This window comes from Staurois parvus, unplaced genomic scaffold (genome assembly GCF_062004578.1).
Source record: "Staurois parvus isolate SC_StPar_1 unplaced genomic scaffold, SC_StPar_1.0 ptg000340l, whole genome shotgun sequence".
In the NCBI taxonomy this organism is placed as follows: Eukaryota; Metazoa; Chordata; class Amphibia; order Anura; family Ranidae; genus Staurois; species Staurois parvus.
This window is the reverse complement of record NW_028318136.1, coordinates 4,139,687-4,163,589: the sequence shown is the minus strand read 5'-3', so window position 1 is coordinate 4,163,589 and position 23,903 is coordinate 4,139,687. Positions and strand designations below refer to the sequence as shown.

Here is a 23,903-nt window from a genome sequence, read left to right as displayed (position 1 = left end):
ATAGAGTTACAGTTACAGATTTATCCAGCTGACCAGAGATTCCCAGAAGTCACCAGTGGAGGAACCAGTCAAGCGAGAACATACCAGCCAGTTATGGGAACACAGTTTGTCATTTGCACTTCCAAAAAGTGATAAACATTCAGTATGTCATTATTTCTGTGTCATACTCATAAAACTATAATGTGTCCTAAGGGTTCATTCAAACCATGTCTGTTGAGCTTTGTTGATCTGCATAGATCAATGTAAGGGCAAATAGAAAACAAATGTTTTTATGTGACCTATTCACACCATACACAGGCAGTGGTGTGTTATGCATAACAAATGCAGCACCACATCACATGTCCATCACTATGTGTCATAATGCATTGGGGTGAATAGAGTTGAATGATGAGTAATTTGGTGACACCGAAATAAAGTAATGGAAAAAAAAAACTCAGAGCAATGTGTTATAGCAATAAATCACACCGCCCCTTCACAACATACACCAGCACGCGTGTTTTAGCTTTTAAGCTGGTGTGAACAAGCCCAGAAAAGTACCTACAGTAAAATGGATGTTAACAGCCTTACTGGAGCAAAAAATAAATGCTCCCAAGTAAGAATGAACTTGGGTTTGTTCTGAATCCATAAGTTATTCAGTTTTCATTGCTAGGCATGTATATACACTATATTGTCAAAAGTATTGTGTAAAGTTTAAGTGTAAAGTTTGGTGGGATGATGGTGTGGGGTTGTTTTTCAGGGGTTGGGCTTGGCCCCCTAGTTCCAGTGAAAGGAACTCTTAAGATGTCAGCATACCAAGACATTCTGGACAATTTTCATGCTCCCAACTTTGTGGGAACAGCTTGGGGATGGCCCCTTCCGTTTCCAACATGACTGCACACCAGTGCACAAAGCAAGGTCATAAAGACATGGATGAGCGGATTTGGGGTGGAGGAACTTGACTGACCTGCACAGAGTCCTGACCTCAACTCAATAGAACACTTTTGGGATGAATTAGAGCGGAGACTGCGAGCCAGGCCTTCTCATCCAACATTAGTGCCTGACCTCACAAATGCACTTCTGGAGGAATAGTCAAACATTCCCATAGACACCTTATGGACCACCTTCCCAGAAGAGTTGAAGCTGTTATAGCTGCAAAGGTCCGGCCAACTCAATATTGAACCCTACAGACTAAGAATGGGATGCCATTGAAGTTCATGTGCGTGTAAAGGCAAGTGGCCCAATACTTTTGTTAATATAGGGTGTGTGTGTATGTATATACAGTCAGGTCCATAAATATTGGGACATCGACACAATTCTAACATCTTTGGCTCTATATACCACCACAGTGGATTTGAAATGAAACGAACAAGATGTGCTTTAACTGAAGACTGTCAGCTTTAATTTGAGGGTATTTACATCCAAATCAGGTGAACGGTGTAGGAATTACAACAGTTTGCATATGTGCCTCCCACTTGTTAAGGTAATGGGACAATTGGCTTCTCAGCTGTTCCATGGCCAGGTGTGTGTTATTCCCTCATTATCCCAATTACAATGAGCAGATAAAAGGTCCAGAGTTCATTTCAAGTGTGCTATTTCCATTTGGAATCTGTTGCTGTCAACTCTCAAGATAAGATCCAAAGAGCTGTCACTATCAGTGAAGCAAGCCATCATTAGGCTGAAAAAACAAAACAAACCCATCAGAGAGATAGCAAAAACAACTGTTTGGAACATTCTTAAAAAGAAGGAACGCACCGGTGAGCTCAGCAACACCAAAAGACCCGGAAGACCACGGAAAACAACTGTGGTGGATGACCGAAGAATTCTTTCCCTGGTGAAGAAAACACCCTTCACAACAGTTGGCCAGATCAAGAACACTCTCCAGGAGGTAGGTGTATGTGTGTCAAAGTCAACAATCAAGAGAAGACTTCACCAGAGTGAATACAGAGGGTTCACCACAAGATGGAAACCATTGGTGAGCCTCAAAAACAGGAAAGACAGGTTACAGTTTTGCCAGCCTCTAAAAAAGCCTTCACAGTTCTGGAACAACATCCTATGGACAGATGAGACCAAGATCAACTTGTACCAGAGTGATGGGAAGAGAAGAGTATGGAGAAGGAAAGGAACTGCTCATGATCCTAAGCATACCACCTCATCAGTGAAGCATGGTGGTGGTAGTGTCATGGCGTGGGCATGTATGGCTGCCAATGGAACTGGTTCTCTTGTATTTATTGATGATGTGACTGCTGACAAAAGCAGCAGGATGAATTCTGAAGTGTTCCGGGCAATATTATCTGCTCATATTCAGCCAAATGCTTCAGAACTCATTGGACGCCGCTTCACAGTGCAGATGGACAATGACCCAAAGCATACTGCAAAAGCAACCAAAGAGTTTTTTAAGGGAAAGAAGTGGAATGTTATGCAATGGCCAAGTCAATCACCTGACCTGAATCCGATTGAGCATGCATTTCACTTGCTGAAGACAAAACTGAAGGGAAAATGGCCCAAGAACAAGCAGGAACTGAAGACAGTTGCAGTAGAGGCCTGGCAGAGCATCACCAGGGATGAAACCCAGCGTTTGGTGATGTCTATGCATTCCATACTTCAGGCTGTAATTGACTGCAAAGGATTTGCAACCAAGTATTAAAAAGTGAAAGTTTGATTTATGATTATTATTCTGTCCCATTACTTTATGGTTATGCCTCCAAGTACAAGGAATTTGGTCACAAGTGTGTCAATTTATTGAGATGGCGATCGGACTCTCAAGCATTCAGCATCTAGGGTGTCAGGAATGGACTCAGCACTGGTGGTGGGACTCACCTGCTGTGTGGGCTGCAGTACCAGAGCTGACCAGCGGGTGCTCTCAGCAGCCAGACGCTCACACGTGCAATCAGCCAAACCTGGGGCTGATTGCAGAAAGGTGTATTTAAGGCATGAGCAGGCCTGTGATCTGGGCCTTGGTGTATGTTTTCCCATGAGCCTCTGTACCTGGTATCTTGTGTTCCTGCTTCGTTGCTGACCCGGCTTGATCCTGACCTCTGCTGACCGTCTCCTGTTGAACCCCTGGCTTGTCTGACCATCCTTCTGCCTGATCCCCTGTACCGCGCTGCCCGTGAGTTACTGAACCCGGCTTGTGACCTTGACCATCCTCTGCCTGCTCCTTTGGTACCTTGCTGCCCGAACATTGCTGACTTGGCCCATCTGACCACGCTAACTACTCTGCCATCCATCCTTCACGGATCCAGCCGTACCTGCACATACCTCTGGCGGATCCCTCTACCACTAGCAGGTGTACTCAGGGGCCGCGACCTGGTTCCTGTCTGCTCCAAGTCCATCCCCACCATCAGGGGCCCTGGTGAATAAGCAGACTGGGACTTAGACTCCGCGCCCTGGGGAATCCTGTCCTGAGGACCACTAGAGGTACCACCAAACGGTCATTACAGAACCCTACGGCCGGCCTGACCGTTCCACCTCTCCAGCCCCGACTACGCCTGTGTTCCTGCACCTACTAAGATTAGTGGAAGGTTGGTTTGTTCACTGTGCGTTTATGTATATATCTGGGTGGCTAATAATAAACTGTATTATTATACTATACCTGAAACCTGCATTTCCCTGTGTCAGTCCACACCTTTCTGGTCACTCCTAGATTCCTGACATAGGGTCTGTGTGTTGGAGCTGGTGGAGGGCCTACCAATTAGTTCTTATACCAAAAAACTACTGCATATACTGTACTCGCTTTATAACCCAACTGGGTTCCTTTTAGACCAATTCTTACTATGTATAATCCTTTAACATACCTTTTGACTTGATATTGTATAATCAGACTTCACTTTATAATGGATATGAATACGAGTTACACAGGACATGGACTCTGTAAAATGATGTGAAGTTTATAGTTATTGTTTTTGGTATTTGTACCTTTGTACACTTTTAAAGATGAATAAATAACATCTTAAAAAAAAAAGGATTCCAGATATTCTTTTGTCATTTGTCCCTTTAAAAGACTGTTAAAGGAAACCCATGCTAAGAAAAAAACTGTGGATGCTGACCTCTTCTTCTTTTGAAAAAGTTAGTTACCTGGCTGTCATACTAATCAACACCTTGAATCACTCTCCCAGAGCAAGTTTACAAATCAGGAGTTCTGACTTTGCCATGCCAGCCAGGAAAACATTATTTTAGATGGTGCAATGACAGTCTCTGGACATTTTTTAAAAAATTTAGATACAGTGGGAAAAAACATAGATTCTGAGTTGGGCATTTATTGCAGTGTTTGCCCTTGTTGAGGAGATTTCTCCTTCACTCTCTGCCCCAGGTGACACAAGGTACAGGCAGGAAGTGTGGGTACATTTTCTCAGTGTGAACACAAAAATAGAGATTCTGATTCTTCCACACCCTACTTAAAAAAGGTGCTTTCATTGCTGCCTGTGTCCCCACTAGAGAGAGTAAGGGGGAATCCCACTGCCCAATACCACTTTAAAAGTATAATTAAAGACAAACATTTTTTTAGATTTGGAGTGAGCTATTTAGGATTTGAATCTCTTTTGAGTTTTTATTGCTGTCTGTTATTTATTCTATCTAATTCTGATCACAAATGTCACCAGGAATGAAAGTGAGATACGAAATGTACCTATGCAGGACAATGTGACAGTGCCTATGTGAAGGAGTCCCCTGGCCCACCAATTCTTGCCTTGCCAGCACTCCCCCCACACCTGGCACAAATACCTGGTTGGTCTGTGTATAGGGGAGAATTAGACCTCCTTACATGTTACAGTACTCGGGTCTAGCAGGCAATAACTAGGTCTGAGCACTGTCACTTGACTGAAGTATTGCTGATGTTGCAGCTGCTATAACCCATTACTTCCATAATCCATATACCATTCTGCTCCTTTCAATAATGACACAACCACATACTTTGGATTAACATGGCCATAGCAGCCCTTTATTAACAACCATAAATAACAGAATCATTTTTAATATAATTTTACTTAAACAAAACTTTACAACCGTAAAATACCTCACTGACTATCACCTTTGTCTCAGGATAACGAAGGCCCGTTTTACCATTGCGTAGGCTGTATCAACCATCACATTCCTATTCCAGCCACTAACTGCAGTTACAGCGGTTCAGAGACAATTTGTTAACCGTTTTAACACCCGATGCAGCCCAATGACTGATAGCCCTTACTGATGTCACTTCATAGGGAAGGTAAATCCATACCAAAATGGGCCCTACCCATTACACTCCACCTACTGTTGACCATGCCGGCCTACAAGAACCTGAGACCCCTGCCCGCTGTTATGACAAAACAAAGCCAACTCTCAGACCCAATGCCGATAAACCAACCCATAACACACCTCACCCCTTGCAGTCCTCAGGAAAATGCAACACAAGAAATATGACCCTTAACAACCTCAGAAAAGAAGATGAGAGGGAGGGAGGGCGGGCAAGTGTCTTCTCCCATGACCTGGCTCCCACTGACCCCCTAGAAACTCCTCCCTTCTACCAAGGTGCTGCCATTCACAGCCACACCCTACCCCCCTTTTGTCCACCAATAAGGTAAGCTTTCCATTTACTTTAAACCAAAACTATTAAACTGCTTAACTGTAGCCTCCTCAGCCAACTCAGTCATGTATGCCCTACACTTATGCTCCACATACAGTTCCTGGCCTTTTCTTGACATTGGAGAGGGTGACATCTAACACCAGTTAATACTAGGGATTCCTGTAATGGCTACAATGGAGGAAGGAGTGGTGGGGGAGCACTAGCAGGGTATCCTTGGGTCGGGGTGGCCTCTTTACATTGACACTGCCACTGTACCCTAAATAGACATGGCGACTCTTTAACATACACCTACACTTTAAAAGAGTTGGGTCTGTCTTTTCACAACACATCAACGGCAGTATAGAGCAAAGGGTCAAGCTGGATAACTGGGACAGGATACAGCTCTGTCATTTTTGTAGGCTTTTTTGGCACTCACCATTTATCCCATTAGAATAAAGCCATCATGTGAGAAAGTGGTTGCCATGGCTGCCCTTTTCTTGTGAAAATGATAGTTTCCCTCCTACCATGCTGACCCTCTGCCTTCAGAACTTTGTCAGCCACTGACCCTCAACATGAATACAGATTAGGTGTTCTGGCATTACTTGGCGCATGCTTGCCCCATTCCAAGTCAGTGACCTGGCAATGGCAGCTACTGGACTTTTCTGTTGTTGAGTTTTCTTCATCATTCTTTTATTGGTAGTAAGCTTTGACTTTATCGGCTGTTCCCTTATTGCTGATACAGTTTGTTCAGCCTTGGCATATGCCATCATGATTTTTAATACCACTCCCCTCAACACAAAGAATTATGCTGTTGTTTTTTACCAACGCATATAAAGATTGGATGCTGTAGAATTGATACAGATCTGAACTGCACTCCTTATAGTGTGGCAACCAATGTAACAGGACAGTGCTAGTAGTAACCACAATGGATGGCGCCATGTATACACCACATAAAAGGAAGAAGAGCCACTAACATTCAATTCAACATTATTATGTGAAATATCACATATGTCTACTACAGATGATGTTTCAGGGCCACACAGGGTCTCTTCCTCAAGGCAACATAATGATCATCATCATCTTAGGCATTAAAGAAGGAAGTAAAGTACAGCTAAGTACAGTATGCTTAAAACCAATGCTTCCCCTTCCTCCTACCTATGCTGTATACTGCTGTGTAAATACCGTATTTCATTTCGTTCTGCTCCGGTCATGTTGTCTCTGTTTGATTACTTTCTGCCCGTTTCATTTATTTTGAATTTTCATGTTCAATATGGACTGAGGTATTTGTCCTTGTGTTGACTTTATTCCCCACTTAGTATTGAACTTTTAATTAATCACGTTTGCATTTTAGACACATTTTATGTTTAAGATAGTACTGGTATCATCTTTTTGCTTTTATGCATTTCCATTTGTGATCATATTATGATTTTATCTATGCTTTGTATGCTACAGTTGTGTTAAAAAAAATTGCAGTCAGACATCACTAACCTGATCAATCACTGTTTTTGGTAGAAATGATATTTCTACATGGCAAATAATTTACTAGCAGGTGTAGTAGAGTAATAGAAATCCAACAGACCCAATAGTCATGACATGCATGCTGCTGATTCTGTGTAATTGAATCACTAATTGAAAGGGGCATGTTCAAAATAATACCAGTGTGGAGTTCTATTAGTGAGGTCATTCATTCTTTGAAAAACAGGTGGTAATTACTGCCCTTATTTAAGGAAGGAAGGCAGCAAATGTTGTACATGCTGGTTACAGTGCATTTCTCTCTGAAATTCTGAGGAAAATGGGTCGTTCCAGACATTGTTCAGAAGAACAGCACACCTTGATTTAAAAGTTGATTGGAGAGGGGAAAACATATAAAGAAGTGCAGAAAATGATAGGTTGCTCAGCTAAAATGATCGCAAATGCTTTAAAATGGTAACCAAAACCTGAAAGACGTGGAAGAAAGTGAAAAATTACCATTGGAATGGATAGAAGAATAGCCAAAATGGCAAGGACTCAGCCAACAATCAGCTCCAGGAAGATCAAAGAAGGTGTAAAGTTCCCTGTGAGTACTGTTACAATTAGAAGACGCCTATGTGAAGCCAAGCTATCTGCAAGAAGCCCCCGCAAAGTCCCACTGTTGAAAAAAAGACGTGCTGAAGAGGTTACAATTTGCCAAAGAGCACATTGACTGTCCTAAAGAGAAATGGCGCAATATTTTGTGGACTGATGAAAGTAAGATTGTTCTTTTTGGGTCTAGTGGCCGGAGACAGTTTGTCAGATTACCCCCAAACACTGAATTCAAGCCACAGTACACTGTGAAGACAGTGAAGCATGGTTGCACAAGCATCATGATATAGGGATGTTTCTCATACTACGGTGTTGGGCCTATTTATCGCATACCAGGGATCATGGCTCAGTTTGAATACATCAGAATACTTGAAGAGGTCATGCTGCCTTATGCTGAAGAGGAAATGCCCTTGAAATGGGTGTTCCAACAAGACAACGACCCCAAACACACCAGTAAACGTGCAACATCTTGGTTCCAGACCAACAAGATTGACGTTATGGAGTGGCCAGCCCAATCCCCGGATCTTAATCCAATAGAAAACTTGTGGGGTGACATCAAAAATGCAGTTTCTGAGGCAAAACCAAGAAATAGAGAAGAACTGTGGAATGTAGTCCAATCATCCTGGGCTGGAATACCTGTTCACAGGGGCCAGAAGTTGGTTGACTCCATGCAACACAGATGTACAGCAGTTCTCAGAAACAGTGCTTATACAACCAAATATTCATTAAGTGATTCAAAGGAAAGAAAAATCTTCAAACATTTTTCAGTTTATATAGTGAATGTTTGAGTTTGTAAAGAAGAATACAAACACTGCTATTTTTTGAACAGTCTAATATTCACTTTTCTTCAATTTTTTTTTAGAGGAACAACACAAATTTGTTATATTTTTCTTCATGTTTTGATTTGGAATAGAATGTGTCGTGTTCCCAATGCATTTGTGTGTATGGAAATAAAAGCTATTAGAAGGATTTTGAGCTTTATTCACTTTTTTCAACACACTGCTATTATTTTGAACACAACTCTATATATGTTATTTGTTGCGACACATTTAGCCCCCCCCCCCCCCCCAAACGAGGCCATCCCACCTATTAGGGAAGGCCCTTTGATAGAGCAGCACCATAATTAGGGGTGGCTTATCTCTTTGTGACTAGCTCTGAGGAAGAATGGACCCCCCCCCCCCTTCGATACGCATCAGCTTGACCAAGAGTCTATCTTCCTTCCGGATGGAACTTGCACGTGTCTTCTAACCCTGTGTTGGTTTTGGATGTTATATGCCTTTTTTACAACTACTCGTGAGTATAATTTATCAATAAATTCACAAACTGTTTACTGAGGTAATGCGCAAGGTTAGTTCGCTTTGTTCTTTTGTTCTCTACTACATGTGATGCAGAAGCCCTGGCTCATCTGTATCATAAGTCACTTGACGACAGGACTGAATTCCAGGAGCTTTGATGTCACTCACCAGCTGGCATTACCTATCCGTTATCGGTGCTTCATCTTCTCCCCTGCAGCAGCTGCGCTGCGACCATCAAATGACCATAACAGATTGAAAAAAGATATTTACACACATTTTTTTTGGCAGCAATATACAGCACAGGTAGAAGAAGGGGGTAACCAGTGGTTGTAGGCCCCATTCACATTATTGCATAGCAGGAACACGTATGTGACAGGCAATTGTCACGTGATTTAGCATGTAGTATAGGGCAGCTCATTCACTTGAATGGGTTTCCCTATGCGTGTTTGTCACCCAAAAAAGAAGTTTCCTGCTCCTTTTCAGACGACAAGGTTCACACGATTTTAAAAGAGTCATGTTTGGGGTGTCAGTGAAGGATGATGGCACCCAGAATGCAAGTGTACAATCCAAACGCACATGTTCCTGCGTTAAAAATGGCTGTGTGTATAAGTGGGTGCTACAGCGACCATCGGCTGGAACCGAACAGAATCAGCAAGGGAAAATGTCACCAACACACCGAGGATCACCAATGTGGGTCCAATATTGGACCCATATTGGTGATCCTCGGTGTGCTGGTGACATTTTCCCTGGATGATGGCACTCACACACGTGTGCTTCAAAAGCCATGCAATTTGGGTTCGTGGGTGAAATTACAGTGGTTCTGCCCTTGATCCCGAAACACAAGATATGAACGGGGCCTAAGGCATGTTATTTCACAAATAAATCATTCACAAAAGATGAAGCTCCTCATAAGACCTCTGCAATACTGAACTCCAGCTTGCAGGTGTTGACTCCTCCAGGGCCTTTCTCCCATACACCATTTAGGAAAGTCCTGAAGCTGCAAAAATAAACACGTGAGAACCTTCAATCGTGTGCCGATGACTCTCCTTTGTTTTAAGAGTACTGTAGATTTCTGGTGCTTTGAAAACTCACTCTTAAAAGTACTAATTGGCACACTTCGTATAGCTGAGGTGTACTGCTAATTGGCAATCAGCATTTTATGACTTGCCTATGCAGCAAAACTTCTTTTTCATGTGGTTTTTCTATTTAGTCCACCCCACATAGGTGCTTAATACAGGCAATCCAAGAAGCACTATGTGGATTAAACAGAAGTGACTTTGAAGAGGATACAATGCTGGGTTGTTTCTGTGAACACAAAGTTGCCCCAAAGGCCAGTTGCTCCTTTCCTCCACCTGCCAGCACTGCCCTGTATTCTTCAATGCTAGATTTGCTTCTGTGCCCCGAAACATTTAGTAAAATGGTACTTGAATATCTAGTGCCATCCCCTGGCTGGGAAAAGCAGTACATCGAAGGAAGGTGCTATTTTCCTATGTACACAGATTTCTGCTATTTTACCTCCACAGCAGTATAAAAAGAAGGCTCTGCTTGTACGAGGAGGAAAAATGTCAGAACAGAGCCTCATCCATACAGTATCCAGCTTAAGGTTTATGTATACACATACATGGTTTCCATTTATATAAAAACTTTCTGAAACAGACATCTAAAAGGTGAACAGGAAAGGATCTCCACCTACAGAGCGCTAATCCAGAAGACGGTACAAACGTCCCTTTCATATAGGGAAATGGAAAACGGATATGTCTGCTTGTAATAATTTAAAATATAAATAAAGAAAGGTGGAAAGACGTACTGGTCCTGAGAAGCAGTTGTGCAGCAGATAATGGATAGAAGACAGGAATGCTTTCAATTTACAGTGAGTCACAGACAGCTGCTGGTGGCCTAATATAACAACTTGACTGTTAGCTCCTCTGCCAAGAATTAATCAGGTTCACATGTTACTAATAAGACAATGTACAAATGGTAGATGCACATTGAATACACATGCTTGTTGTGCAATATAAGTTACAGTGACATTTTATCAGATGTAAGTGATATTTTCTGTTTCAATATTTTTATTAAGAAAGTTTTGTTTTATGAACACAACAAGCTCAATACACGCCCACGCAGGGGCCGAGCGTAACGATAACTCAGGGACAGGTACATCCTGCTGACCTGTATTAGCCAAATAATAAAATGTCCAATAACAGCAAGGAAGGACGGTAAACAGCCGAACCAAATATTATCGGCAGTAGTCCAACATAATACCGTAAAGAGAAGAGGAAAGAAAAAAAAGGTTAGAAGAAAGCAAAAAAAAAAAAAAAGGGAATCAGAAAGAAAACATAGAGGAAAGGGAGACTAGAAGAGTCACGGATCCAGGGCTAGCACAGGCAGCAATTATAAGGGGTCATAACTAATAATGGGCAGGGATGGCAAGGAATATCATATCCAAGGTTCCCAAACCTTAAGAAATCTTGGATGAGAATCATGAAGAATGCTAGACACCTGTTCATTGATCAGCATATCATTCATTTGGGTCTTCACCCCTTGGAAGACCACCAAAGGGGTTCTCCAAGCTTGAGCTATGGCGCGTTTAGCAGAAATAAATACGTAGGATGCCAGTTTCTTCTGAGATCTAGACAGACCCAGAATTGGGCAATGGTAAGTGACATTTTAATACAGAATCCCTGAAATCCCTGGAGAGAGAGAGAGAAAACAGGTGGCGCACACACTTAGTGCATTATCCAAGGTTTATTGTAGGAATGAAATAAAAACATACTCACAGACGAAGCATGTATCTAAAAAGCATAGAAAAATGACAATGGCCACAACGGCGGGCAAGGTGTTCTCACTGTCAGTGCAGTCAAATGGCTGACGCATTTTGGGGATGAATCCCTTTCCTCAGAGCTGATGACCAACCTCGGATGCTGATGTATGATGTATGGAAAGAAAGAGCCTCGCTGTTGATGCCTTCTATGGATCTCTTACCTGTCCCGCCCGTGCGGTTGGAGGGTGGACATGGGCTTTTAAATGCACTCTCTGATCAGAGGGAACCAATAGGGTTTCTTTATTTAAAGCCCAACTCCATGAAACATAAAAATCTCCCCATGCAGTGGGGCTGCCCCTGCACCTACACAAGGCCCACGGACCGAATTCGACTCTCCAGGCACATTTCATGTGGGCCTCGCACCTTCCCTGCAGCTGCGGAACCTCACCTGTCTCCACACCCACCTTGTATTAGCAGCAGAGAGGACAGAGATCCTTCTTCAGATCCTGCACTTTTCTGTGCATTCACAGCACCCCCAATCAATGGATCGACTTTTGTGTACAACCAGCCTGCCCATATGTGGATCAAAATTTGGCCAGTCCCTGCTGAACCAGTCGAATTTCAATCCATGATGGCCAGCTTTACTGAATTGCCTCCGTGTGCAAACTCTTCTCCATCTGCAAACATAATATACACACTTCTTATATACACTCACCAGCCACTTTATTAGGTACACCTTGCTAGTACCGGGTTGGACCCCCTTTTGCCTTCAGGACTGCCCTAATTCTTTGTGGCATAGACTCAACAAGGTGTTGGAAACATTCCTCTGAGATTTTAGTCCATATTGACAAGATAGCATCACGCAGTTGCTGCAGATTTGTCGGCTGCACATCCATGATGCAAATTTTCTGTTCCACCACATCCCAAAGGTGCTCTATTGGATTGAGATCTGGTGACTGTGGAGGCCATTGGAGCACAGTGAACTTATTGCAGGGGTGTGGAAATTTTTGAAAAAGCTACTTGTCCAAGGACTAAATCGGTGCCCTAATCTACTTGTCCCTCATGATGATCTATTTGTCCAGATAAAAAAAAAAAAATGTATCCAAAACCGTATTCAAATCGGAGGTGATTTTAGGAATGTCTGGGGCTTTTAAAAACAAAAGGGACTTTATGGCGACTTAAACGTTTAATATTTTTACCATTTCGCTGTTTATTTCCTCCTCCCCACCCTTCCTGTCTCCAGCCCTGTACCCAGGGACTACAAGGAGGGGAAAGACCTTGCAGTGTAATGAGCACTGATAGGCTGCTCTTCAGGAAAGGGTGGGTCAGCTTATACTTTATCCCTTTCGCTGCCAGAGCCGGTTTTGTGTTTTTTGCACACGTTTAAAAAATCATTTTAGGCCTGAAGATTACATAAAACCCCCAAACATTATATATTTTCTGAAAGCAGAGACTCTAGATAATAAAATAATGGTAGTTCCAATTTTTTATGTTGCATGATTTCACCACAAAAGTTTAGTAAAAACAAGTACATTTTATGGCACAAAAAAGCAATAATTGACACAATTTTTTTGTAAAATGTAAAAGATTAGGTTGCATCGAGTAAATAGATATCCAACTTGTCAAACCTTAAATTTGTGCGCACTCATGAAATGGTGACGAACTTCAGTACCATATATTTTCTATAAATCTACACTTTTAAAGCTCCTTATAGGTCACCAGTTTAGTGTTACGGAGAAGGTCTGGTGCAAGAATTATTGCTCACTCTGGCATGCACGGTGATAATGTGACGTGTATCGCAATCAACGGTTTCATGCGTAGGTACCCCAACGTGTGCTTTTATGTTTGTATGTGCATATATGCGGGGGTATCAATTTTTTTTTGGGGGGGATGGTATGTGCCTGGGTGTAACTTTAATTTTTTACAATTAAAAAAAAAACTTTTTTTTTTTCATCACATAGGGGACAAAGTCCCGTATGTGATGATTGTTGGTGACAGGTTCTCTTTGAGACATCCAAAGTTCAAAAGACCCTGCATGTCTCCCCTCTGCTCCACTGAATGTAATGCAGTGCACATCGCACTGCATCACATTCTTTCCCGGGCATTGCATTACAATCTCTCAATGGGGAATTGTCCGCTCTTCTCCCTTCCCTCTAGCCAACGGCGAGCCAGGCCCGCAGATGGGCAAGCAGAACCCGGGAAACCTCACGGGGGGGGGGGGGGGTGAAGAGGCTGGCACTGTGTGGAAGCAATCGGTGGCACCTTCAGCTGTGCCCGCTGCTTGCCCACAGCAGGGCTAAAGGTAGAAAAAAAAAAACCTACCTGCTCGGCGCCCAGAACTGCATGACCCGGGAGTTGGGCGACAGGAATCGAACATCCCTGTTATTGTCATGTTCAAGAAACCAATTTGAGCTGATTTGAGCTTTGTGACATGGTGCATTATCCTGCTGGAAGTAGCCATCAGAAGATGGGGACACTGTAATCATAAAGGGATGGACATTGTCAGCAACAATACTAGGTAGGCCGTGGCATTTAAATGATGTTCAAATGGTACCAAGGGGCCCAAAGTGTGCCAAAAGATTATCCCCCACACTGTTACAACACCACCACCAACCTGAACCATAGATACAAGGCAGGATGGATCCATGCTTTCATGTTGTTTACACCAAATTCTGACCCTACCATCTGAATGTTGCAGCTGAAATTGAGATCAGGCAACGTTTTTCTAATCTTCTATTGTCCAATTTTGGTGAGCCTGTGCAAACTGTAGCCTTCGTTTCCTGTTCTTAGCTGACAGGAGTGGCTCCCAATGTGGTCTTCTGCTACTGTAGCCCATCTGCTTCAAGGTTTGACGTGTTGTCTGTTTAGATATGGTATTCTGCATACCTTGGTTGTAACAAGTGGTTATTTGAGTTACTGTTGACTTTCTACCATCTCAAACCAGTCTGCTCATTCTCCTCTGACCTCTCACATCAACAAGGCATTTTCATCCACACAACTTCTGCTCACTGGATATTTTCTCTTTTTCGGACCATTCTCTGTAAATTCTAAAGATGGCTGTGCATGAAAATCCCAGTAGATAATCAGTTTTTGAAATACTCAACAACCATGCCACGTTCAAAGTCACTTAAATCCCTTTTCTTACCCATTCTGATGCTTGGTTTGACCTTCAGCAAGTCCTCTTCACCACGTCTAGATGTCTAATTGCATTGAGTTGCTGCCATGTGATTAGCTGATTAGTTCTTTGTGTTACCAAGCAATTGAACAGGTGTATCTAATAAAGAGGCCAGTGTTTACCTTCAAAAAAACTCTAAACCTTTGCCATTCTTGAGATAATCCTGTCTATTTTCATCTCTAAAAAAAAAACAAAAAAAAAAAAAAAAACCAAAACCTCCTCCTACCTTGGCTCAGTTGCTGTGAGCATGCGTAAGACTGGAAGATGTCTGTCTAAAGGTGGAAGCAGGGTTCAGAGTAAAGGGAAAAAATATTCAAAATGGAGCTAGCTTTAGCAGACACAGGGCATATAAACAGACTACACCACCAAACCCAATATAAAATAAAAGTGTAAAGAGTCTTTTGTAAAGATATGGTAAAGTTTGAAAATGGTGTTATGACTTTATCTGGTGGTGGACTGCTTTACCAGTTTATCACAAAATGCACTATGTATCCCCTAAATGTCACAATGTCAGAAACCATTGAACGGTGTATAGTGGGGGGTGCACTCTACGCCATTAAATAATGGTGCAACATTTAAGGCTGATACACACAGGCCGAATATTGGCTGGAATCAGCCGGTTCAACACAAACCAACCGATATTCGGACTGTGTGTACAGTAGCCTGTCCAACAGAAGCTTTTATCGAAGGGGCATGCTGGAAAAGCATCCAATCAGCTTTGGCAGCCCATGGCTATGAGCACTGATCTGTGTGTTCTGTCAGAACACAATAGCTCAGTGGGGGAGATTGCTGCACTAACATTGCTTAGTTAGTACAGCGACCTCTCAGGATTTTTTTTTGTTCAGCCTGTGGGTTGAACAAAAAAAAAAAAACTCCTCGGGTATACCCAGAAAGTGTTTTATAATAAGATTACATATAGTGAACATACTTCGAAAGTAAAAGCCCAAAAACACAAATTCTTGTTTTTTTTTTTAAAAACCATTTTAATTATTTTTTAACAAAAAACACATTCATATAAAAACACAACAGATTATAAAATACAAAAATCATAGTTGTCAGTATGGAAATCCATCACACAAATGTGTGTAGTACCTTGTAGACAAAAGGTGCTGGATTATAAGCTTTACCTCTACACACTGAGGTGTGCTTGTGCTTGGAAAAAAATGGGTTGGGAGTTCTTCTGGAGAATCTTGGAATGTCAGTGTGATAAGACCCATGAAAACAATCTCTAACATTCCACACCATACCGCTCAAAGTTCCTGTGTATGACCGTTAGTTCCAGGTGAACCTGCCCCATGCTTGTAGTCTGCAGACGGTAGCGGTCGGCACCTCCGTATATGAGGCTTGGAGATTTCAGATGAGGTCCCCCACCCACAAACATCTGGGAGATCTGCTCCTGCCAAGTGCCCAAGGGTCGCCAAGTGGGGGTCAGCAGAGAGTGAGTGCCAGGTGTGGAAGGGATATGAAGGAAGCCATAGCCATAGAGCTCATTCCTTCCAAAACTGTCTTGGTGCCAAACCTGGAGATGGAGCTTAGGCCAACCTGAGGAGAACGAATTACCAGTGTTATACATCACTACATTAAATCTGTTATATACACTGAAGGTTGACAAAGATGGAAGGATTCTATGAAACACAGAGACTGTGTCATTCCCCTTGCAGGGAGAAGGGAGCTGAGATGCTGGGAGGGGGGATTTACTAAAACTGGCGCACTCAGAATCTGGTGCAGCTGTGCATGGTAGCCAATCAACTTATAACTTTAGCTGGTTCAATTAAGCTTTCATTAAAACCTGGGAGCTGATTGGTTTCTATGCAGAGCTGCCCCAGATTTTGCACCGTGTAGTTTTAGTAAATAACCCCCATTGAGCCTCATTTACACCCCAGAGTTGCAGTGTGAAGGATGCTATGAAGATTAGATTATCCTTGTGTTCCTTCCACTGCATGGAGATAGAAGCTACTATAAAACATGGAGTCTGTCACTTACACCTCAGGGTAACACAGGGAGAAGGGAACTATAACAAATGAAGCCTGTTCCTTACGCCCCAAGATGACATAAGGAGAAGGGAGCTATAACGATCAGAGACTATCCATGTGTCCCTAGCACTGCATGGAGAAGGAAGGAAGCTATGAGACATGGGGTCTGTCTCACACACTCCAGGATGACACAGAGAGAAGGGAGCTATGAAACACTGAGCCTGTCTCTTACACCCTAAGGTGGCACAGGAAGAAGGAAGCCTAGACACAGGGAGGAAGGAGCTGACACACTGACCCTGTCCCTTACACCCTAGGGCAGCCTTTCTCAACTGGGGTTCCATGGAAGGCTGGGGTTCCACCACAGGCTGATGGAGGTCCTTGAGCAATAAGCAGTTTCTGCCTCTTTGATAAATAACCACTGACTACAAGGATCTTGTTAGTGGTCTATAACAGAGGCCTGACCACAAATGTAGCAAGCACTCATCCTATTGACCTTCCTTGTAATGTACCATGAAGTATAGGCATGGTAGTTAGTATGGGTTCTGAGACCAGAAAGATATTTCACGTTAAAACATTGAGGTAGGTTGCCGTAGGGTGACACAGGGAGAAAGGTGCTGAGACATGGAGCTTTGCTCTTACACGCCATGACAACAGAGAGAGAAGGGAGGAGAGGCATGCAGCTTGTCCCTTACACCCAATGGTGACACAGGAAGAAGGGAGCTGATACATGGTCCCGCCCCTTACACCCCATGGCGACACAGAGAGAATGGAGCCGATACATGGAGCCTGCCACTTACATCCCAAGGTGACACAGGGAGAAGGGAGCTGAGACATGGAGCCTGCCCCTTACACCCCTTGGGGACACAGGTAGAAATGAGGTGAGACATGAAGCCTGCCACTTACACCTCATGGTGACAAAAGGAGAAGGGACGTGATACATGGAGCCTGCCACTTACACCCCATGGCAACAAAGGGATAAGAGAGCCGATACATAGAGTCTGCCTTTTACATCTCATGGTGACACAGGGAGAAGGGAGCTGGGACATGGAGTCTGTCCCTCCTGGTGTATCTCTTACCTTGCAAGCCTTTGGTAGCAAAATGGATATCAATTGGGTGTGACCAAAATGCCATTTCTTCATTTTGAGGATTGTCCACCTGAGTTTGACCTTCTACCACACCAGACAGCAGTTTCCAGGCTCCACCTGAATTAAATACATAAAAAGGTATATAGTAGACTGACAGCTAATAGACACTTATCATTTTCAACTCTCTACAGATGAAGTCTGAGGACTCCTTCCAAAAGTGCCCTTCATAGCTAGAGGAGGCGGGGCAGAGCCGTGGCTCTGTGTGTGAATGGGAAATAGAAGCTCCGCAAGGGGACCTGAGAAGAGGAGGATCCGAGCTGCTCTGTGCAAAACCACTGCACAGAGCAGGTAAGTATTACATGGTTGTTATTAAACAAAAAACAAAAAAAAGACACAAGACTTTAGTATTACTTTAAGTCCAATAAATGATTTTTTTGTTGATATCCACACAGATAGCTAAAGCCAACCATACATGGATCGAAATTTGGACGGTTCAGTGGGGACTAGCCATATTTCAATACATGCATGGACCAGAAGATTGTACAGAAGTCTATCTACCAATTGACTTTTGTACAACCACCCTGTTGCATTTTCTCTATTCGATCAGTGCCGCAGGTTATGGCTAGCAGTGCTGATCAGTGTATTCTGACGGTGGGGAAGCCTTCCCCCTGCCAGAATACAATACCTCAGTGGAAAGGATTCCCCCATCCACTTCATATGTGTGGATGATGAACTTAAGTAATTTTTTTTTTTTTTTCATTTTTGTTCAACCAATTGGTTGAATGAAAAAAAAAAGACTCATCTATGGGCTAACTTAACCAACTGCTGGCATTCCAGTAGCACCACCTATGCATACTGTATGTTATACACTGCTGAGTTATAGAAGGGTAATTATAACAACAGAGTTACAGTATGGAAACAAAGTATTGGCAACAAAAGCCTAAGTTTACATTGAAAAAAAAAATTCAAAATCAGCCCAAGTGACATTACTTACTATCATTGTGATGTATCCCTTGTGCTGTTGTCTCCTGGTTTAGTTGAAATCTTTCGGCTCCGACTCCCCCCCTTACCTCATCCACTGTAATCTTCAGATGCGGCAGGGAGCGGACAGGCACTCATCAAGAGAGCAGACGGTGCCCCCCTTTTCACCCACCTCCGCCATTTACTGATAGACAGTTCAACTAAACCATGAGACAACAGCACAAGGGGCACATGACAACAATAGTAAGTAATGTCAATTGTACTGATTGCAATATACAACAGGAGATCAGATTTATACCTGTGTGTACACCCCATTTGCAAAACAGACTGTGCTGTGGGAAACCACTGGCCCCGATGATCTGTCCAATAATGTGCACCTCCGCCATCGCTGTGAAAAGATGAGGGGACATATCATTACCACTAAGGTCACATTCACACTGACAGTGACATGCGTTTATAGAACATTTACAATCACCTATAAATACATACAGTAACTTTTAAAGATATTTATCACGCTGTATATTTACTGGCATTCCGGTGCAGTTTAGCTGCATTTAGCCCTCATGCAACTCTTCTAAAAGCCTTTCCCCTGCCAGGAGAAATCAGTATTAAAAATGCACATAAAGCCAAGATTTTGAGATGTGTTTAGACGTGTTCAGGTGCATGAAGTGTTTTGGCATTCATTCATTTCACTGGCCAGAACATTAATTTATTCTGGCCGTTGAAATGAATAAATGTGTCTAGCACTTTAGTGCATTTAGAAGCGTTTATGCGCATCAGACTTTTTTGCGGCAAAACGCTCCTCTCCCTAATGCACTGGACCTGTTTTTTTTTTCTGCCTCTAGAAATCTATGTGTGCAAGGACACACAGGCTAATACAGAGGGGTGTTTAGAAAGGGAAAAAAAAAAAACGCCCTTAACCACCTCCCGCCCACCATATAGTAATATGACGGACGCAAGGTGGTTCTCTCGTTCTGGGAGGATGTCATATGACGTCCTCCCATTCTCACCTCCCATGCGCGGCTCAGGGAGCGCGCAGCGCGGCGATCGGCGGTTCGCTGTGTCCCTCGGACACTGCGGATCACCTATCACGGGAAGAGCCGAAGATGTCGGCTCGGTCATGTGATCAGCTGTGTCCAATCACAGCTGATCACATGTAAACAGGGAAATGCGGGTTATCGGCATTTCTCTCCTCTCGAGCCCTCACGCTGACAGAGGAGAGGAGAGCCGTAATCGGCTTTCCGCAGAGGGGACATGTACACTTATCATCAGGGCACTGATGATCAGTGTGCCCTGATGATCAGTGTAGCCCCAGCAGCACCATTGTCCATCAGTGCCTTGTGTCAGTGCTCATCAGTGCCACATCAATGCCACATATCAGTGCCCATCTGAGCTGCCTTTCAGTGTCACCTATCAGTGCCAGCAAGTGCCACCTATCAATGCCAATCAGCGCCGCCTATCAGTGCCAGTCAGCGCCGCCTATCAGTGCCAGTCAGCGCCGCCTATCAGTGCCAGTCAGCGCCGCCTATCAGTGCCATGTATCAGTGCTGCCTTTCAGTGCCCATCAGTGATGCCTGTCAATGCCCATCAGTGCCACCTACCAGTGCCTCCTCATCAGTGCCCATCAGTGCCCATCAGTGCAGCCTCATTAGCGCATATCAGAGGAGAAAAATCACTTATTTACAAAATTTTATAATAAAAACTAAGAAAAAAACTTTTTTTTTTCAAAATTTTCAGAGGTTTTTGGTTTGTTTAAGAAAAAATAAAAAACCCAGAGGTGATTAAATGCCACCAAAATAAAGCTCCGTCACAAAAAATTATAAAAATTTCATATGAGTACAGTGTTGCATGACCGCGCAATTGTCATTCAAAGTGCAACAGCGCTGAAAGCTGGGAATTGGCCTGGGCAGGAAGGGGGTATAAGTGCCCTGTAGGCTAGGGGATAAAAGACGCATTTCTGATGCCTAGTGTGCATGAGATCTTAGAGACAACAGGATTCTATGAATCGGAGGGGGGGGGCAGATTAGATTAGATTTTCTGTCCATAGCTAATCAGCCACTTTGTATGTAACCATAGCACATAGCGTTATATAACGGCATAGAATGCTGCAAACCCCTAATCGCCCTTCCCTCGCTGTCATTGGCTCCCGAAGATGTCAATCACCAGGTCCTGGTCAGCGATTTATGGAAAAGACTCTGTGATCAGTGGAGCAGCTGAGAGGGGAGAGATCTGTGAGTTTAAAGCGATACTAAAGGATTACCTTTTATCTTTCTAAAAATAACAAACATGTAAATACTTACCTACTGTGTGTAGTGGTTTTGCACAGAGCAGCCTGGATCCTCCTCTTCTCGGGTGCCCCGCAGACACTCCTGGCCCCTCCTTCCTGTCAGGTGCCCCCACAGCAAGCAGCTTGCTATGGAGGCACCCGCAGCTCAGTGTGTCCATTCACACACGGAGGCAAGGCTCGGCCCTGCCTCCTCTCTCCTCATTGGCTCACTGGCTAGATTGACAGCAGTAGGAGCCAATGGCTCCCACTTTTGTCTCAGTCAATGGGGATGCCTGTCAATGCCCATCAGTGCCACCCGTGATAGCTGAGACTCCAGTGTACATCGCTGGATCGAGAGGGGACTTAGGTGAGTATTAGAGGGGCTGCTGCACAGAGAAGGATTTTTACCTTCATGCACAGAATACATGAATGTAAAAAACCTTGAGCCTTTACAAACACTTAAAACAACACAGATCTCTAGGGGACATGCTGCTTTTCATCTCTCTGCAAAGCACTTCCCCTAGTAAAACACAACATAGTACACTTTAATCACATTCCTTATCACACAGTTAACCCTTTGATCGCCCCAGATGTTACCCCTTCCTGCCCAGTGTCATTAGTACGGTGTCAGTGCTTTTTATTAGCACTGATCACTGTATTGATGTCAATGGGGATGTCAGTGGCAGTTAGTGTGTCAGAATGCCCTCTGCACTATCACAGTTTCACTATAAGTCACTGATTGCCACCATTACTGGTATAAAAACATAAATAAAAATTCCAGTATAAATACTGCCAATTGTAGATGCTATAACTTTCACACAAACCAATCAATATACACGTATTGGGATTTTTTTTTTTTATCAAAGACATGTAGCAGAATACATCTTGGGCTAAATTCATGAAGACATTTTTTCTTTTTTACTGGATATGTTTTATAGCAAAAAGTATAAAAATAAAATAATATAATTATATATATATATTTTTTTTTTTTTCTAACTTTCGGCCTTGTTTTATTTATAGCCAGTGATTATAAAATACCACCAAAAGAAAGCTCTATTCGGTTGAATAAAATGATATAAATGTCATTTGTGTACAGGGTGGCATGACCGCACAATTGTCAGTTAAAGTAGTGCAGCGTTGTATAGCAAAGACATAGCCTGGTCATGTAGGGGGGTAAAACTTCCGTCCGGAGGGCAGGTGGTTAATGGCACCCCACGCAGGAAAATGATTGGCGCAAAAGGGCCACTGCAGGCAAACGCAACAGGCATTTCGGGTGACGCAAGGATTGCACTGACACCCGCTGCAGATCACAAGCACAGTGCAATTGAAATGCGGAGCGGGCAAAGCGCATGGATCACGGGATTAGCACTGATCACTGTATTGGTGTCACTGGGGATGTCAGTGACACCAAGTCAGTTCCCCCCCAGTGTCAGAATGCCCACCGCAGTCCCGCTATAAGTTGCTGATCAACGCCATTACTAGTATTACAAACAATAAATCTCAGTATATATATCACTATTTGTAAACGCTCTAACTTTCACGTAAACCAATTAATTTACACTCATTGGGATTTTTTTTTAGCAAAGACATGTAGCAGAATACATTTTGGCCTAAATTTATGACGAAATGTTGGTTTACATTTTTTTTACTGGACATGTTTTATAGCAAAAAGTAAAAAATATTGGGTTTTTTTCCTCAAAATTGTCGGTATTTTTTGTTTATAGTGCAAAATATAAAAAACGCACAGGCGAACAAATACCACTGAAAGAAAGCTCTATTTGTGGGGGGAAAATCACGTAAATTTAATTTGGGTACAGCGTTGCATGACCGCGCAATTGTCAGTTAAAGTAGCGCAGCACCGTATCGCAAACAATGGCCTGGTCAGGAAGGGGGGTAAATCCTCAGGAGGGCAAGTGGTTAACACCCCAGTGTACATGAGTATTAACACCATGACGTTTTTAGACGTCTCCTGTACGAGAGGCCTGCAGTCATTGGAAGACCTTGGCTCGTCTAACCCGCCGCAGACCGGTATGGTATGACTGGGCCCTCTATGACAGCTCCGCCAGTCATCCCCTCCCCCTCCCGTACACCTACCGCGCTATCATACACAGCGCTCTCCTCTCAGGTACATAAGTCTACAGGCCGCTACTCCGCTCTCTCCGGGAGCTTCGGCAAGATTTCTGCGGTTGCTTGGCAACCTGAGAAGGCGCCCATCCTTACCAAAGCCAGTGCGGAAGTACGCAATGGATGGGCAGCGGTCTCCAAGGAACCAGAGGAAGTGAGGTCAGGCAAGGAGTTCCTGTTATGAAGTGCATGCGGCCATGTTAAGTGAGGGCGTGTGACCTATGTATCTTATAGTTGTGTGAGGGCAGTTATTTAAAAGGAAAAAAAAGTAGAGGCTGTAAAATGCAGCACGGAGATCATTCATGCAGTGTAAGACTTAGGAATTATAGCTCCCAGCTGCCCAATATTGCTCTTCCCCTATTTCTTCTACATTGCTCACTATGTATGTCTGTAGAGCAGATAGAACAAATAAATGAACACTATTAATGCAATATAACACATGGAAACGAAAATCTCCCACTCAGTCCAATAAACAGCGAAATGAAAGCAGCCATACTACAAAGTAAAAAATGGAAAAAAACTGCCAAAATTAATACCTATACAGATGCACTGCGCTATAAATAGAAAACACTGCTAAAATAAATACATATGTAGACTCACTGTGCTATAAATAGAAAACACTGCTAAAATAAATACATATGTAAACTCACTGTGCTATAAATAG

General features: G+C 43.2%; 1 protein-coding gene across 2 annotated transcripts; it reads right to left on the bottom strand.

Annotated features, from left to right (window-relative positions):
* Positions 1 to 15,766: 15,766 nt before the first annotated feature.
* On the bottom strand, positions 15,767 to 23,358 carry B9D2 (B9 domain containing 2). Of its 2 annotated transcripts, none has more exons than XM_089684256.1 (4): positions 23,336 to 23,358; positions 19,148 to 19,237; positions 17,860 to 17,985; positions 15,767 to 16,352 (listed from the first exon to the last, which is right to left on the bottom strand). In XM_089684256.1, exons 2-4 carry the CDS (start codon positions 19,233 to 19,235, stop codon positions 16,039 to 16,041), a joined length of 528 nt encoding a protein of 175 aa, XP_089540382.1. In that variant the 5' UTR covers positions 19,236 to 19,237; positions 23,336 to 23,358; the 3' UTR covers positions 15,767 to 16,038. The 2 variants fall into 2 exon arrangements, with proteins under 2 accessions (XP_089540382.1, XP_089540381.1); XM_089684255.1 differs by having other exon boundaries at positions 23,210 to 23,344.
* Positions 23,359 to 23,903: the final 545 nt, after the last annotated feature.

Coding starts and splice junctions, on each gene's coding strand:
- B9D2 (XM_089684256.1), bottom strand. CDS start 19,235: ATGGCGGAGGTGCACATTATTGGACAGATCATCGGGGCCAGTGGTTTC. Junction 17,986..19,147: donor CAAATGGGGTGTACACACAG/GTATAAATCTGA, acceptor TATTTAATTCAG/GTGGAGCCTGGAAACTGCTG. Junction 16,353..17,859: donor TGCTACCAAAGGCTTGCAAG/GTAAGAGATACA, acceptor CGTTCTCCTCAG/GTTGGCCTAAGCTCCATCTC.